The sequence below is a fragment of the Schistocerca nitens genome, chromosome 5 (genome assembly GCF_023898315.1).
Source record: "Schistocerca nitens isolate TAMUIC-IGC-003100 chromosome 5, iqSchNite1.1, whole genome shotgun sequence".
NCBI classification, from domain to species: Eukaryota; Metazoa; Arthropoda; class Insecta; order Orthoptera; family Acrididae; genus Schistocerca; species Schistocerca nitens.
This window is the reverse complement of record NC_064618.1, coordinates 494,172,200-494,191,395: the sequence shown is the minus strand read 5'-3', so window position 1 is coordinate 494,191,395 and position 19,196 is coordinate 494,172,200. Positions and strand designations below refer to the sequence as shown.

The window sequence follows — 19,196 nt, the reverse complement described above, 5'->3', positions numbered from 1 at the left end:
CTATAGTTCTCAATACATCCACATCTTGCCATCATCATCAGTGTCTACTGTGTTTTATCAGTCTGGTGAACTTTTCACACACTTGAACATTCCAGTTGCGTTGTGCCTTCACCTCATTCTGCTTCCTATTCCATGTGACCTGCAGTGAACACATATGGAGTGGTGACTTCTGTGCGGTACAGCGAGGAGATTCTTCCAGATGTGATTGAGTGATCATCAGTTGTTGCTGTCCAGAAGCGAATTAGCGGCTGATGTGTTGCATTGCGGTTCACCTCTCCAACGGTACGGCCCCAATTAATAGACAGTGGACCCCGTCATCAACGTTCTGTTGCTTATGGCACACTGTGGTGGCTGTGTTCTCCCCAAATCAAAGTAAGAGTTGCCCTCTATGCTGTCGGCAGGACATAGAGAAGGCGTTCTTCCTGCTGCTGCTGCTGGTGCTGATCGGGGAGTTCTTCAGCGCGCCGGCCATCACGCTGGCCGACTCCGCGGTGATCACGCTGCTGGGCGAGGACGCCGACCGCTACGGCTACCAGCGCATGTTCGGCTCGCTGGGCTGGGGGCTCGCCATGTTCTTCGTGGGCATCGCTCTCGACCACTCGACCGCCTTCCCAGACCACCCGTGCGGTCCGGACGCGCACGAAAAGAACTACACCATCTGCTTCGCCACGTTCTCCGTGCTGATGGGCTGCGCCTTGATCACCGCCACGCAGATCAACTTTCGGTAAGTCTCTCCTCGATAGACACCCTGATCTTATATTGCAGAGTTCAAGTCGATGAATTCTAGTACCATCATTCCTGTATGATATAAAGCAAATAACTATTTCATAATCTGAAAACTCGCGGAAATGCAAAGCGGTGAAATCGTCGAAAGCGACAGATATTTCAAAGGGCAAAAACCCCAGTCATTTCAAGATATGAGCAACTGCCCGTGCTGCACGTTTTAAACTCCTCGGATATCCATCCGCAGGCTACAGAAAGGAGCAAATACACCTTTGAATCACGCTGTCTACCTACCTACCACTAAAATAAGAGAGAATCACAGTCAGCGCCTTCTCTACAGGAACAATTCATTGCACAGAGAATTGACTGGAACTCACTTAATCCCCAAGTCATTTTAGCAAAGAAGCAATTGGGTGCTACGCCTAAATCAAACAAAACCCTATGTCGTTCTACATGACCTCAAGCACTCAGTCTACTATATCGAAATAGTCTCAGCTGCTTGAACGAGGGACAAATCTTCGCAGTCGAGTGATCTCTTGGGTGATCAATAATACAGCAGTTGTCTGTAGCCAGTTTCACTTGGCAGTTATCCACTGAGGAGCTAATACATTATAACCATCTGCGTAATAGCATATTGGTCCACATTTGGTACGCAATACAACAGCGATACGCAGTGGCATGGGTTCTACATGTCCTTGGTAGGTTTTCGGAAGTGTATGGAACTAGATATCAGAAGCAGGACACTCAGTTCCCGTAAATTACGCACCGGGGTTTGTGTGCGCGTAATTGACACAAGATAGCGTCCGAGATGTGCTCCGTAGGGGTCAGTTCTGGTGACGGTGGTGGCCAAGACATCGACGGGAGTTTATTGTTACGCTCCCAAACCACTGCAGCACTCTTTGTCCTTGCAAGATGCACTGTTATCGTGTTGGAAGATACCATCCCCATCTGGGATGACATCAAGCACGATATAATTACAGGGGATCCACAGCTGCGGTGATGCATTCGATTACTACCGCAGGTCTCATGGTAGCCCAGGTAAACCTCTACCCGTAACATAATATTTCTTTACGTTTCGTACAGCTGGTCACCTGGATGAAGGAAAGCGTATCCACACACGACCATGGACCTAGTACACAAGATACGTGATGTTTCCACTTATTTGTGGTCCAATCGCGATGACGTTATACTCGCTGCAATCGTAAGTGACGATATTGGGTCAATGTGCGATCACGTATCCTGTGGGGCCCATTGTTCAAAAAGGTACGCTGAACGTTTCTTTCGCCTCCAGCGTCGTCAGATTTGCCACAGATGGCCGCCTATCCTGCTTTACAGAGCTGGCGATCCTGCATCCTCCATTTTATGTTTTCACTGTCCCTCAACTACTTTTCATAGACAATTGCACAGGGATAACCGACGAGCTTCGCCTTTTCCGAAATGCTCGTCGCCAACCGCCACGCCGTAACAATTTGTCCTTGGTCAAAGTCGCCTATACGGTTACCCATTTGTGTCTGATTCCCTTATATACTTCCGCTTATGTTCTTCACTGCGAAATTCTAATATCCTTATGGTAACACCTGTGTAGATGAAGCCAAATGTACTGGGAATACGATAAATTTCAGCATTTCACATCTACATATAATTTTTAACTAGACCCAAAGGAACTTGATCTTTCACGGAAACAGAAAACTACACTTCGGATTGTTTTCTTTTAAAATGTTGAAGTATGCGCTGCGTATGGCAAAAAGGCTACCAATTCCGAAGTCACCAAGCGGGATAGCGCAGTGGTTAGCACACTGCACTTGCAACCTGGAGGACAACGGTTCAAATCCGCATCCGGCCACCCTGATTTAGGTTTTCCATGATTTCCCTAAATCGCTTAAGGCAATTCTCGGAACGGATCCTTCGAAGAGGCACAATCGCTTTCCTTCTCCATCTTTCCCTAATCCGAGCTTGTGCTTCGTCTCTAATGACCTCGCTGTTAACGGAACTTAAAATACTAATCTCCTCGTCCCGTCCCTGCTCACTATACACGTCCATAAATTGCAGCAAGTCGATAGTGTAAAGCGGATCTAATCTGTTCCCCATTGATCTGCTTTGACTAAAGATTAGCTTGAGATTTACAAATTGAGAAAAAAGGCTTTCAGTGTCACAGATGGTACAATCCCTTATAGCAGGGTATGTAACCCCATGTCTTGTTGTGCTAGAGTGAGACAGTTGTTGGCTTAAAGTAGGAATCTGACCGCATAAACTTCCTATACATGCCTTTCCTTTGTGTACTACTTCCTTTTCTCCCAATCCAAACTTGAAGGCAGAGGAGACAGCCTTCTGTTCCTCCGTAGTAAAGCAGAGATTCTGTGGAGAAAAAGTATTTAGTGCAAAACATTTTAGAAACGCCAACACTCAATCCACACGCCACCACGAGGCAGCCTGAACGTGCGAGTGGAACCACGCAAGGGAGTGCTAAACTCCAACGCATTTCTTTCTTTCCACGTTCACTTCATCAAAAACTTCATGGCAATGATTTTCAGTTTTACCTCTTAGTCTGTTAGGACTCACATCATAGGTTCAGATTCAACCTAGAGGTCTATAGATCGTAAAGACAGCTTTGCATCTTTGTGCGTTGAATAATTGTGAGTTTGAGCGAGCTGAATGAAATGTAAGACATCGCTTGTGTTCTGTCGTGGGACACGAGTGTGAGGGGAGTGGGGGCAGCAATTTCGCTTCACGTCTCTACGTATTACTGCCGAACTGCCAATCGTAAAGTAAATTTGAACAGCATATACGTCTTGATATAATAAAGGATACTTCTGTTACAGCACAACATTATAAAATATCGTTCTCTCCCGTCCCTCGCCTGTCCCTGGGTTCAAAAGTTCCCAGATCGAGGATAGCAGTGAATTAGACTTGACTAGGGCCACGAGAAAATTAGCGATACTGCTTGCTATCGACTATTTTCATCTCGACACCAATAGTATTTTACTCGACGCTTTTCCATTGATTATTTTACTGATATCACTGTTTTATAGCGGGTATCATATCGAATGATCCTCGTAATGATTTATTCAATTTTTATCATTTATTCAAAGCTTTGACCGAATGACTAACATTTGCGACGCTTCGCCAACCTTGGCAACGTTTCTTTCGCAGTTCTTTCACTTGGATTCTCCTTACTTTTACGATTAGAATTACTTGCTTGTTTTTTGTATTGTTGTTTAAAACACTTTAAGTGCAATAAGTGCCGACTCAGCAAAGAGAATGGCGTCTACCAATAAGTAAACTTGGTAGTATTTTGATGAACTGGATAGTAATGAAGTGAGATTCAAAAATGGTTTGAAAACCATGAAGAACATAAAAGATAAACGTATGTGCTCAATAGAGTGCATAGGACGTTACATGTTTGTTGGCATAAATACATGACGACATGGATGAAAGAAGGGTGTAAGCAAAAAAATGTAGTTTTGAAATAATCGAGTTTCAGAAATTACTGTATTAAAAAGTGTCCTAGGAAATTATGCACTATCAGTGCGATTTGCCACAATGAACTTGATTACGTGGAAGAATTCACTTCAAATACTTTTAAAAATATGGAGTTTTAGGCTGTAGGGAGGAAGAATGGGAAGTTTAGGTAAGATTTAATTTATTTACTTCTGTGTATTATTCACCCCTTTTTCTGATAATCTGTGCCATAGTACCATATTTCTGCTGTAATTTCATACTTAAAATTAAATTTTTTTTAAAAACTGGGTTCTGCAACGAAAATACGAACTTTGCTTGATTTAATGCTCGTATTACTGTATTTAAAATTTGTGAAAAAATCGATTGTTTTTATTATAGATAGATTACAGAAACAGGGATGCGATAGTGAGTATCTAATCTTTACATCAAAGTGTCAATACTTGATTAAAATATATGCATCAAAAGCTATAAATGCAGAGCAATGGGCACGGATATACGAGGGTGAGTCAAATGAGAACCTTAAATATTTTTAAAAATATTATTTATTGTGCAGAAGTGGTACAAAGCTGTATCACTTTTCAACATAATCTACCCCACGCTCAGTGCAAGTCCTCCAGCGCTTACAAAGCGCACAAATCCCTTTAGAAAAAAATTCTTTTGGTAGTCCGCGCAACCACTCATGCACCGCGTGGCGTACCTCTTCATCAGAACGGAACTTCTTTTCTCCCATTGCGTCTTTGAGTGGTCCAAACATACGGAAATCACTTGGGGCAAGGTCTGGTGAGTATGGTGGATGAGGATGGCACTCAAAATACAGGTCTGTGATTGTTGCAACTATTGTATGGGCAGTGTGTGGCCTTGTATTGTCATGTTACAAAAGGACACCTGCTAACAGCAATCCACGTCGCTTGATTTGATTGCAGGCCGCAGATGATTTTTTAGGAGATCTGCGTATGATGCACTGGTGACAGTGGTCCCTCTAGGCATCTAATGCTCCAAAATGACGCTTTTTCGTCCCAAAAGAGAGTCAGCATAACCTTCTCTGCTGACGGTTCTGTTCAAAACATCTTTGATTTTGGTGATGAGGAATGGCGCCATTCCTTGCTCGCTCCCTTCGTTTCCGGTTGGTGGAAGTGAACCCAGGTTTCGTCCCCGGTAACGATTCTTGCAAGGAAGCCATCACCTTCTCGTTCAAAGGGCCGAATAAGTTCTTCACAAGCGTCGTTCTCTCATTTCAGGAGTCAGCTGCCGTGGCACCCATCTTGCAGACACTTTGTGAAACTGGAGCACATCATGCACAATGTGGTGTGCTGACTAATCTGTAAACATGCTGCAATGTCATTCAGTGTCACTCGGCGGTTTTCCTTCACTATGGCTTCAACTGCTGCGATGTTCTGTAGAGTCACAACTCGTTGTGCATGACCTGGACGAGGAGCATCGCCCAATGAAGTCACACCATTTGCGAATTTCCTAACCATTCGTAGACTTGCTGCTGTGACAAACATGCATCACCGTACTGAACCTTCATTCGTCGATGAATTTCAATAGGTTTCACCCCTTTACTACGCAAAAGCCGAATAACAGAACGCTGTTCTTCCCTGGTGCAAGTCGCAAGTGGGGCGGCCATCTTTATACTGATACTGCGACGGTATGTGTGCATCTGCACTATGCTCCCACCTACAGGCCATTCTGCACGCTGTTTGTAGAACGCTTACCAACTTACAGGATAACGGCGCGAAATTTCGATTTGTTATTACAAATTTAAGGTTTTCATTTGACTCACCATCGTAGTTGAAACATGCTTGTGTACACTGCAATTTGTGGACGATCAAGTCGTTATTGCTAACAAAAAACATGATGTAGAATACATGCCAGGAAAACAACAGAAAAAATATAAACAATGAGGCTTAGAACTTGACACGCAGAGAAAAAAATATCTACCAGTTTGGCAGAACTATCCAGCATCCAACTGAATCGAAGAAAAGGTGGAAGGCCGAGGAAAACTTGGGAAGAGGATATTGTAAGAACAGTAATACAAAGAGAGTTAAGAGAAGATCATTGGTACGATAGAGAATCATGAAAGCCGAGCACCAGACAACGACGAAAGGCTTTCTAAAACCGATATAATACGCTACTGACCATTAAAAATACTGCACCACGAAGATGACCTGCTCCAGACGCGAAATTTAACCGACAGGAAGAAGATGCTGTGATATCAAAGTGATTAGCTTTTCAAAGCATTCACACAAGGTTGGCGCCGGTGGCGACACAACGTGCTGACACGAAGAAAGTTTCCAACCGATTTCTCACACACAAACAGCAGTTGACCGACGTTGCCTGGTGAAACGTTGTTGTGATGCCTCGTGTAAGAAGGAGAAATGCGTACCATCACGTTTCCGACTTTCATAAAGGTCGGATTGTAGCCTATCGCGATTGCGGTTTATCGTATTGCGACATTGCTGCTCGCGTTGGTCGAGATCCAATGACTGTTAGCAGAATATGGAATCGGTTGGTTCAATAGGGTAATACGTAACACCGTGTTGGATCCCAACGGCCTCGTATCACTAGCAGTCGAGATGACAGGCATCTTATCCGCATGGCTGTAACGGATCGTGCAGCCACGTCTCGATTCCTGAGTCAACAGCTGGGGACGTTTGCAAGACAACAACCATCTGCACGAACAGTTCGACGACGTTTGCAGCAGCATGGACTATCAGCTCGGAGACCATGGCTGCGGTTACCCTTGACGCTGCATCACAGACAGGAGCGCCTGCGATGGTGTACTCAACGACGAACCTGGGTGCACGAATGGCAAAAGGTCATTTTTTCGGATGAATCCAGGTTCTGTTTACAACATCATGATGGTCGCATCCGTGTTTGGCGACATCGCGGTGAACGCACGTGTATTCGTCATCGCCATACTGGCATATCACCCAGCGTGATGGTACGGGGTGCCATTGGTTACATGTCTCGGTCACCTCTTGTTCGCATTGACGGCACTTTGAACAATTGACGTTACATTTCAGATGTGTTACGACCCGTGGCACTACCCTTCATTCGATCCCTACGAAACTTACATTTCAGCAGGATAATGCACGACCGCAAGTTGCAGGTCTCGTACTGGCCTTTCTGGATACAAAATGTTCAAATGAGTGTGAAATCTTATGGGACTTAACTGCTAAGGTCATCAGTCCCTATGCTTACACACTACTTAACCTAAATTAACCTAAGGACAAACACACACACCCATGCTCGAGGGAGGACTCGAACCTCCACCGGGACCAGCCGTTTCTGGATACAGAAAAAGTTCGACTGCTGCCCTGGCTAGCACATTCTCCAGTTCTCTCACCAATTGAAAACGTCTGGTCAATGGTGGCCGAGCAACTGGGTCGTCACAATACGCCTGTCACTACTCTTGATGAACTGTGGTATCGTGTTGAAGCTGCCTGGGCAGCTGTACCTGTACACTCCATCCAAGCTCTGTTTGACTCAGTGCCCAGGCGTATCAAGGCCGTTATTACGGACAGAGGTGGTTGTTCTGGGTACTGATTTCTCAGGATCTATGCACCCAAATTGCGTGAAAATGTAATCACATGTCAGTTCTAGCATAATATATGTGTCCAATGAATACCTGTTTATCATCTGCATTTCTTCTTGGTGTAGCAATTTTAATGGCCAGTAGTGTAATAATAAATACTTCAAGGCATGTATGCTTTTCTTTCGATACTTTAATGATCTCGATACTTTCCTTACGACACTACTCACGTCTCAAGTATCGATACTTTGGTTTCGATGACGAGTCGCTAGAGACGACGGCTCAGAGAATCGTTGACCATGCTGCCGTTGACGTTAGCGCGACGTGTGCAGGTACGACTTCCCGCCGGAGCCGGAGGTGGAGCCGGTGGTGACGGAGAAGGTGGTGCCGCCGTCGCACGACGACGCGATGCTGGCGCAGCAGCTGAACCTGCCGCAGCTGGCGCAGCCCACGCCGCAGCCCATCAACATGCCGCCCCAGGAGAACAAGGCGCCGCTCGTCGGCAAGGTGAGACCTGCCTACCATGACTTGCTGCCATAAAGTCGAGCCCCCGTTTAACAGTCTCGGTCAAATCCGTATCTCCCGTGAATACACTCCTCTTTCTTTTTGCAGTCCTTTCGTCCCGAGTTGCAAGTCCACGGCTTCTAATGAGGTGATTTTAATGGTTTCAATGACAAAGAGCAACTATGCGTAATAGACGTTTATTTTTATTCAGCACAAAATAAAAACTGCTTGCTCCAACTTCGACGTCGTCAGTATTGCCAACACACTACTTCTTAGAACAGAGGATGCACAGTGTCAGCTCAAGCTGCTAAACCGAAATGCAAACTGTTGCCCCCGTCCCTCTTCTAGCAGTTGCCTTAGCTCATTGACAAACTCTCTAGAACTGACCCCTTCTCCCCTTTTCAATGGAGGCACCTTCCTTTTCTCCGACGTGAGAATTAGACACTCTCTTATGAATCAAATTTGCATTAAAACAATTTCAAATTGTACACTGAAGACGAATTTTCAGTATGACTTCAGCGGATAAAAATAGATTTCGGGGACACTCACAGATCGCCGATTCTATTCGTATGCAGATCATGTTTATAATTTATTGGTTGATGCAGGCTGACGTCGAGAGAAAAGGGCTAAAAGCATATAAAAACGTAAATCAATACAAAAATAATAGAAATGTTAAAATAAAACGTTTATATATAAATGTGTGTGTGTGTGTTGATCCGTCCCGGCTTCACACGGGAAGCACTAAGCATCTACAGCCGGACGAACTGTCCGGGGCAGCGGTAATTTTATTTAACCCTTAGCTACCAGGTCATTTTTTGTCACTTTCTTTCCCAGGTGCAGTCTGACAGTCTGCTTTAATCAAATACCCATAAAAATTGCTTTCAGCAATTTCTGTGAAACACTTCAGTTTTTTATGTATAAGGTTACATTAAAACCACACAAAAAGTATATTCAAATAAATTTTTAAGTTTATTTTTACGAAAGGAGCCTTTTTTTTGTCATCAGACTGGTTTGATGCGGCACACCACGAATTCCTCTCCTGCACTAAATTCTTCATCTCAGAGAAGAACTTGTAACCTACGTCCTCAATTATTTGCTGGATGTATTCCAATCTCTGTCTTCCTCTACAGTTTTTGCCTTCTGCAGCTCCCCCTGGTACCATGGAAGTCATTCCATCATGTCTTAACAGATGTCCCATCATCCTGTCCCTTTTCCTTATCAGTGTTTTCTACATATTCCTTTCCCCTCCGAATCTACGTAGAACCTCCTCATTCCCTACCTTACATGTCCACATAATTTTCAACATTCGTCTGTAGCACCACATCGCAAATGCTTCGATTCTCTTCGGTTCCGATTTTCCCACAGTCCATGTTTCACTACCATACAATGCTGTACTCCAGACGTACATTCTCAGAAATTTCTTCCTCAGATTAATGCCGATATTTGATATTACTAGACTTCTCTTGGCCAGGAATGCCTTTTTTGCCATAGCTAGTCTGCTTTTGATGTCCTCCCTGCTCGGTCCGTCATTGGTTATTTTACTGCCTAGGTAGCAGAATTCCTTAATTTCATCTACTTCGTGACCATCAATCCTGATGTTAAGTTTCGCAGTCTTCTCATTACCTTCGTCTTTCTTCGATTTACTCTCAGTCTATACTGTGTACTCATTAGACTGTTCATTCCGTTCAGCGGAACATGTAATTCTTCTTCACTTTCACTCAGGATAGCAATGTCATCAGTGAATCCTATAATTTATATTCTTTCTACTGAACCTTTCTTTTATTTCCATCATTGCTTCCTCGATGTACAGATTGAACAGTAGCCGCGAAAGGCTACATCCTTGCCTTACGCCCTTTTTAATACGAGCACTTCGTTCTTGATCGTTCACGCTTGTTATTCCCTCTTGGCTGTTGTACATATTGTCTCTGCCTATAGCTTACTCCTACTTTTTTCAGAATTCCGAACATCTTGCACCATTTTACATTGTCGAGCGCTTTTTCCAGGTCGGCAAATCCTATGACTTTTCTTTAGTCTTGCTTCCATTATTAACCGTAACGTCAGAATTGCCTCTCGTGCCTTTACTTTTCCTAAAGCCAAATTGATCGTCATCTAGCGCATCTTCAGTTTTCTTTTCCATTCTTCTGTATATTATTCTAGTAAGCAACTTGGGCGCATGAGCTGTTAAGCTGATTCAGCGATAATTCTCGCGCTTGTCAGCTCTTGCCGTCTTCGGAATTGAGTGGATGATGTTCTTCCGAAAGTCGGATGGTACATCGCCAGACTCATATGTTCTACACACCAACGTGTATAGTCGTTTTGTTGCCACTTCCCTCAACGATTTTAGAAATTCTGATGGAATGTTACCTATCCCTTCTGCCTTATTTGATCGTAAGTCCTCCAGAACTCTTTTAAATTCTGGTTCTAATACTTGATCCCCTATCTCGTCTAAATCGATTCCTGTTTCTTCTTCTATCACATCAGACAAATCTTCCCCCTCATAGAGGCTCTCTATGTATTCTTTCCACCTATTCACTCTCTCCTCTGCATTTAGCAATGGAATTCCCGTTGCTCTCTTAATGTTATCACCCTTGCCTTCAATTTCACCGAAGGTTGTTTTGACTTTCCTGTATGCTGAGTCTGTCCCTCCGACAATCATTTCTTTTTCGATGTTTTCACATTTTTCCTGCAGCCAGTTCGCCTTACCTTCCCTGCACTTCCTATTTATTTCATTCTTCAGCAACTTGGATTTCTTTAATCCCAAGCTTGTACTTCTTCCTTTCATCAATCAACTGAAGTATTTCTTCTGTTACCCGTGGTTTCTTCGCAGTTACCTTCTTTGTACCTAAGTTTTCCTTCTCAACTTCTGTGATGCCCCTTTTTTAGAAATGTTCATTCTTATTCAACTGTACTGCCTGCTGAGCTATTCCTTATTGCTGTAGCTGTAGCCTTAGAGAACTTCAAGCGTTCTCGTCATTCCTTAGTTCTTCCGTATCCCACTTCTTTGCGTATTGATTCTTCGTGACTAACGTCTTAAACTTCAGCATACTCTTCATCACTACTATATTGTGATCTAATCCAGTATCTGATTTCGGAATTTCTGTCTGACCATGATGTAATCTAACTGAAACCTTCCCGTATCACCCGGCCTTTTTCAAATATACCTCCTCCTCTTGTGATTCTTGAACAGGGTACTCGCTATTACTATCTGAAACTTCTTACAGAACTCAATTAGTCTTTCTCCTCTCTCAGTCCTTGTCCCAAGCCCATATTCTCCTGAAACCATTTCTTCTGCTCCTTCCCCTACAACTGCATTCCAGTCCCCCATGACTTAGATTTTCGTCCCTCTTTACATACTGTATTACCCTTTCAATACCCTCATACACTTTCTCTATCTCTTCATCTTCAGCTTGCGATGTCTGCGTGTGTACCTGAACTGTCGTTGTCGGTGTTGGTTTGCTGTAGATTCTGATAAGATCGATCCTGTCACTGAACTGTTCACAGAAACACACTCTCTGCCCTACCTTCCTATTCATAACGAATCCTACTCCTGTTACACCATTTTATGCTGCTGTTAAAATTACCCTATACTCATCTGACCAGAAATCCTTGTCTTCTTTCCACTTCACTGCCCCCTATTATATCTAGATTGAGCCTTTGCATTTCCCTTCGCCCCCTCGGCAGTCCCTCCCAGAGATCCGAATGGGGGACTATTCCGGAATCTTTTACCAATGGAGAGATCATCATGACACTTCAATTACAGACCACACGCCCTGTGGATACACGTTACGTAGGAGCGCATATAAACACGAAACTGCACAAAAAGAAAGTAATATTATGTGATAATGTTACTGCTATGAAAACGCAAACGCATTGCACTCTAAATTTTATTTTTTGCTATATTTTTATTTATTTTTATTATACATGTATTAATAAAAACATAAAAACTACCATAAGACTTCAAAAAAAAAGTACACTAGTACCTTCAGTTTTCAGTTTCCTTTTCAGATGTTTTCTTCGCGCTCGCAGGACATTTTTGTAAGGAATTCAAGTTAGATTGGCGCCTTACAACAATGGCAAAGATCAGGCGTCTTCCTCTGCTATTTTGGGCCGCAGGTCGAGCATGTTTTGCTTTTTGCCAATCGCTCTACGACTTCTGCTCTTGGTTCTGCTACACCGAGAATACGATGAATGGATGCGTGGTTCAAATGGTTCTGAGCACTATGGGACTTAACATCTATGGTCATCAGTCCCCTAGAACTTAGAACTACTTAAACCTAACTAACCTAAGGACAGCACACAACATCCAGCCATCACGAGGCAGAGAAAATCCCTGACCCCGCCGGGAATCGAACCCGGGAACCCGGGCGTGGGAAGCGAGAACGCTACCGCACGACCACGAGATGCGGGCGAATGGATGCGTGAAGCTCACGGAATATGTGATAACTGTTGACTCGCTTTTTATCTGTGGTATTACCAAATGGTTTTCAAGCTTCTGCAAAAAATTATAGCGACACAACTGACTATTTTCTTTATGGGAATTGTCAAGGACAAACACATTCACCCCACTTATGTCCAACATGCTGAGAAACAATGCCATTCGCCATTGTTGGAAGAGGCTTTAACGATCTAATGTATTCCCAGCAGAACCTTTAGTTAAAGGTTCAGTCTCTACACTTCTTTCTTCATCACTCTGATCAATTCTTTCATTCAAGGTATTCACAGGTAGCAAAACAATTCGTCTTCACTTCCACAATGCTCCTATTCTGAATTACGCCCACTTACAATTTCGTCGTCACTACATTATCCAACATCACTTCCTAAACCGTCGTCAAACCATTTTATAACAGTGTCCTCAAAGTCAGGGTCTGTAATACGAATAGTGGACACAGACCTGGCTGTTGTTGTTGTGGTCTTCAGTAGAGAGAATGGTTGATGCAGCTCTCCATGCTACTCTATCCTGTACCAGCTTCTTCATCTCCAAGTAACTACTGCTCTCTACATCCTTCTGTTAAGTGTATTCATCTCTTGGTCTCCCTCTACGATTTTTACCGTCCACGCTCCCCTCCAGTACTAAATTGGTGATCCCTTGATGCCGCAGAATATGTCCTGCCAACCGATCCCTTCTTCTAGTCAAGTTGTGTCACAAATTCCTATTCTCCCCAATTCTGTTTAGTACCTGCTCATTAGTTGCGTGATCTACCCATCTAATCTTCAGCATTCTTCTGTAGTAATACATTTCGAAGGCTTCCATTCTCTTCTTGTCTAAATTCTTTATCGTCCATGTTTCATATCCATACATGGCTACATTCCCCAAATAGCAAAACTCATCTACTACTTTATGTGTCTCATTTCCTAATCTAATTCCCTCAGCATCACCTGATTTAATTAGATTACAATCCATTATCCTAGTTTTGCTTTTGTTGGTATTCACTTATATCCTCCTTTGAAGACACTGTCCATTTTGTTCAACTGCTCTTCCAGGTAGTTTGCTGTCTCTGACAGAATTCCAATGCCATCGGCGAACCTCAAAGTTTTTATTTCTTCTCCATGGATTTTAATTTCTACTCCAAATTTTTCTTTTCTCTCCTTTACTGCTTGCTCAATACATAGATTGCATAACGTTGGGGATAGGCTACAACCCTGTCTCACTCCCTTTCCAACCACTGCTTCCCTTTCATGCCCCTCGACTCTTATAACTGCCATCTGGTTTCCGTAAAAATTGTAAATTTCCTTTCGCTCCTTGTATTTCACCCCTGCCACCTTCAGAATTTGAAAGAGTATTCCAATCGATATTGTCAAAAGCTTTCTCTAAGTCTACAAATGCTAGAAACGTACGTTTGCCTTTCCTTAGTCTATCTTCTAAGACAAGTCGTAGCGTCAGTATTGCCTCACGTATTCCAACATTTCTACGGAATCCGAACTGATCTTCCCCAAGGTCGGTTTCAACAGTTTTTCCATTCGTCTGTAAAGAATTCGTGTCAGTATTTTGCAGTCGTGACTTACCAAACTGATAGTTCGCTAATTTTCACAGCTGTCAACACCTGCTTTCTTTGGGATTGGTACTATTATATTCTTCTCGAAGTCTGCGGATATTTCGCCTGTCTCATACATCTTGCTCACCAGATGGTAGAATTTTGTCAAGCCTGGTTCTCCCAAGGATGTCAGTAGTTATAATGGAATGTTATCTACTCTTGGGGCGTTGTTTCGACTTAGGGGTTGGGTTGGGTTGATTTGGGGAAAGAGACCAAACAGTGAGGTCATCGGTCTCATCGGATTAGGGAAGGATGGGGAAGGAAGTTGGCCGTGACCTGTCAAAGGAGCCATCCTGGTATCTGCCTGAAGCGATTTAGGGAAATCACGGAAAACCTAAATCAGGATGGCCGGACGCAGGATTTAACCGTCGTCCTCCCGAATGCGAGTCCAGTGTGCTAACCACTGCACCCCCTCACTCGGTTTCGACTTAGGTCTTTCAGTGCCCTGTCAAATTCTTCACGCAGTATCATATCTCCCATTTCATCTTCATCTACGTCCTCTTTCATTTCCAAAATATTGCCTTCAAGTACATCGCCCTTGTACAGACCCTCTATATACTCCTTCCATATTTCTGATTTCCCTTCTTTGCTTAGAACTGGTTTTCCATCTGAGCTCTTGATATTCATACAAGTGGTTCTCTTTTCTCCAAAGGTCTCTTTAATTTTCCTGTACCCCTAGTGATATATGCTTCTACCTCCTTACATTTGTCCTCTAGCTATCCCTGCTTAACCATTTTGCATTTCCTGTCGATCTCATTTTTGAGACATTTGTATTCCTTATTGCCCGCTTTATTTAGTGCATTTTTATATTTTCTCCTATCATCATTTAAATTCTCTTCTGTTACCCAAGGATTTCCATGAGCCCTCGTCTTTGTACCTACTTGATCCTCTGCTGCCTTCACTATTTCATCTCTCAAAGCCACCCATTCTTCTTCTACTGTATTTCTTTTCCCTGTGCCTGTCAATCGTTCCCAAATGCTCTCTCTGAAACTCTCTACAACTTCTGGTTCTTTCAGTTTATCCAGGTTCCATCTCCTTAAATTCCCACCTTTTTTCAGTTTCTTCAGTTTTAATGTACAGTTCATAATCAACAGATTGTGGTCAGAGCCCATATCTGCCCCTTGAATTGTCTTACAATTTAAAACTTGATTCCTAAATCTCTATCTTATTATGTAATCTACCTGAAACCTTCCAGTGTCTCCAGGCCTCTTCCACGCATTCAACATTCTTTCATGATTCTTAAACCAAGTGTTAGCTATGATTAAATTATGCTCTGGCTATTGAATCTGTTGTGAACTGTCAAGAGCAGCCAGTCCACAATAAGGTAGCCGATAGGGCACGCGTAACTCACGCCGTCTTGCGTTAAATCTGAAACAGGATATGTGGTAAAAGCTATAAAGAAAAGAACTGAGCTTCTCATATACTTAACTTTAATTTGTTCTTGTACATCGCTATGGTGAATACAATTGAGACTCTCTCCAGATATGGATAACTGCGCCTTGCTAGGTCGTCCGTACAACTGGGGCTGAGTTCACGTCAGTCTCTCGAGACCTGCCATGTGGTGGCGCTCGGTCTGCGATAACAGTGGCGACACGCGGGTCCGACTTGTACTACAGGACCGCGGCCGATTTAAGCTACCACCTAGCAAGTGTGGTGTCTGGCTGTGACACCACAGAATCCATAACGCAAAGTCCCAAGTGCTGTCTCAGAAACTGCTAGCATGAAAGAAGCAGTAATAGTAGAGGTCCACGTCTTGTTCAATTGGATGCTGAGAAAGGAACCCACAACGCTGTAATCTCCTACCCCACCCATAAGATTATCAAAAATGGTTCAAATGGCTCTGAGCACTATGAGTCTTAACATCTGAGGTCATTAGTCCCCTAGAACTTAGAACTACTTAAACCTAACTAACCTAAGGACCCGAGGCAGGATTCGAACCTGAGACCGTAGCGGTCGCGCGCTTAAGATTATCAACAGAATAACAGTAAACGTTAGGGGTCTGCGAGACTGCACCTGGAATGATAAGGATTAAGGGACAGTGCGAAGAGTTATGCTAAAAAATCAGGGAACAACATTAGGTAACTGAACACTGCCTGTTTCATATGAATTAAACGATTTAAGCAGGACATCCCACTTGCTGACGTACTGCAACGCCTAAAGGCGGGAGCGGACTGCCAGACCGCAGACCTCTTAACAATGCGAGCCTTGCATCAAAGGCTTCCATGGCCGCTCATTTGTCGACTGGGCAGACGCGCCAATGCGCCGCGAATTTAAAAATCCCTGCACTAGTTTATGATAGTAACTGTCACGTACACACAGAAAAAAGACGCCACGCGGAAGTTCAATTTATAACATGAATAGAAGGATAATGTATGCGTATATGTACAGATTCTCAGGACTCAATGTCCTGGTGTGTTTCCATTGGACGTCACTTCGGTGAAATGCGTCTCCCTAGCCAGTTGTACAACCGGGAAATGGCGACCTACAGTTTAATGTGGAATCCGAAACAAGTTTCATTTTTGGCGAATCTCCTCATCATTTAGAGGTGATTGCTAGGTCAAAAAAGAAAGAAAAAAAATTCTTCGTCTAGCCACGATGTTTCAGTTACCAAGCACGACCTACATAATTTCTCTCATCTTTTCCTCGTTCTGTCTATGTGTTTCTTTGCTGTTTTCGTCATTTAGTTCTATGCGAATGTTGCGTAGACATTGTTGAAGACGTCACTCACTTTTGTTTTATTACGGACGGTGGCCAGGCGACTGACCGAACACGCTGAGTTACCGTTCCGGCACCCCTAGACCACCAAGCCCGACTGATTTTACTCTTGATAATGACACAGTTCAACACGGAATTCGGAAAGCGTTCTGCTTCTAGCGAATATCAATAACAATGAGAAGTAAATGCTGGGTTAAAAGACAGTGAAAAATCCGTGGTTCAACCGGGATTCGATCCCGCGACCTGTCGATTTTCAGGGGCGCGCCTTACCAGTAGACACACTCGCTTTCTGCTCAAGCTGCACTGTTGTGTGGAGTTGCGGCGGGTGTACCGCTAGATGGCAGATCCATCGTCTACACAGCACTTGCGTACATCAGTTCGTAATAGTTCGGCTAGTTTCCACGAAATAGTTACAAAAAATTATATACCATCTTCCTTGTGGATGAGTCTATCTATTAGTCACAACCTGATCAAAATCCCCACAGTAGTTCCTGGGATTGGTCCGAACATATACAGTCGCGAGCAGGGAGCTTCCATTTACATGCATAGGTATATACTAATTAGATGTCCATAAGAACCGAAGAGTGTTTATCGCCTCACTCCTTAGCGTCTTCCAGTGGTCTCTGCCGTCAGTCACACATTCGTGGGCTCCCACGGTCTGCTGGTCTTTCTTGACTCCATCCATCCACTTCACTCTTGGTCTACCAGGGGGACCCGCACCTTGTGGCTTCCCTTCCAGCACTGCCTTTGCCATCCTTTCTTCTCTTCTCACCACATGTCTCAACCATTCAATTCATCTCCTGTCTATTACAGCTGTCACACGTGCTTCATTGAACAGCGCGTGAATTCTGGGTTTTTCTTCTTCTAAAAATTCCATTTTCTGACAAGGGCCCAAAGATTTTTCTTAACAAATTGTTTTCGAAGCTCATAATTTTTCTCTCCGGCTTTCCGCTATGTATCGTGTTTCAGCCCCATACATTAACATCGGTCACACATCAGTCTTGTACATGCAGTATCCTGTTGTCCTTGTTAGTAGTTTGCTGCTGAATATTTTTCTCATTGAGGATAAACACCTTTCTGTAGGTTTTATCTGGTTCGATATCTCGTATTCTCCATGTTGTTGTTTGCACTCATAGTACTTCGTAGATATTTGAAGGAGCTACACGTCTTAAGTTCCATACCTCCTAATGGCAGTGATACCTTCATTACCCCTTCGTTATTTCTCGTTACATTCTGTTTTATCTTGATTGATCATCAGACCCCTCCTCTCTTAGCACTTTAAATGTTCTTATTAGTTTATCTTCTTTCTCCGATATAACAACAATATCGTCAGCAAACAAGTTCACACCTCTTCCATTCTATGACGCTCTTTTTAGGACGTCATCCAGTAACAAGTTAAATAGGCTTGGTAAGGTGTAGTCTCCCACTTTGAGACTTGTCTCAACTGTAAAACATTAGGACTCCCTCTGTTGCACCCTCGCTTCACATATAGTTTTCTCGATACATATTTTGGTCAACTTCAACAGTTTCGAAGGTATTCCTGATTCTTCCATTACCCTTCATATGTCTTCTCTGTGGGCATTATCATAGGCTTTCTTGAAATCTACAAATAGGTATGTATACCTTCTTGTCAAATCCCCACATCTTTTCAAGTACTTGTCTGAGAATGAATCCGTGGTCCGCTGTTGACATGACTTTACGAAATCTAGCCTGGTGCTCTTCAAGATTTTCCTCTGTATGTGATAACAGCTATAGTAAGAGAATGCGCACAAGGATATGTCATACGCTGCGTGATAGTGTTATACCCCTGTAATTATCACACTTGGTTCTTTTTCCTGTCTTATGTGTTGGGCACGATGCTGCTTGTTGCCATTCATTGGCAATCTTTTCATTTCTTCAAAACTGTAGAAACATTAAATGAACTGCTTTTCTGCAGGCTTCTCCACCTTGTTTCAGTAGCTCTATTGCCTTGCTATCAGTTCATGAGGCCTTATTGTTCTCAATTTGCTTTATAACTTCATCCATTTCCCTCACTGTAGGCTCATCCCCTTTTGGCTGGGGTTCTTACTTTCCTTTCATCTCTTTTCCTAGATGGTCATTTAACCGTTCTTCGAAATAGTCCTTCCGCACATTTATGCGCTCCGTATATATATGCGTTTGATTCGTACATTACTAGTGTGGATTTTGTAAAGGTAAGGTAGTTCGCAAGTTATTGATGTCGTACAACA

The 19,196-nt window shown here is 43.3% G+C and overlaps 1 protein-coding gene across 1 annotated transcript in view; it reads left to right on the top strand.

Annotated features, from left to right (window-relative positions):
• The window catches only part of LOC126260551 (major facilitator superfamily domain-containing protein 6), a 359,541-nt gene that overhangs the window by 253,865 nt on the left and 86,480 nt on the right, over positions 1 to 19,196 (top strand). The window contains exons 4-5 of the mRNA XM_049957885.1: positions 402 to 724; positions 8,050 to 8,224. Coding sequence (XP_049813842.1) covers positions 402 to 724; positions 8,050 to 8,224 — 498 coding nt within the window. The remainder of the gene's footprint in view (positions 1 to 401; positions 725 to 8,049; positions 8,225 to 19,196) is intronic.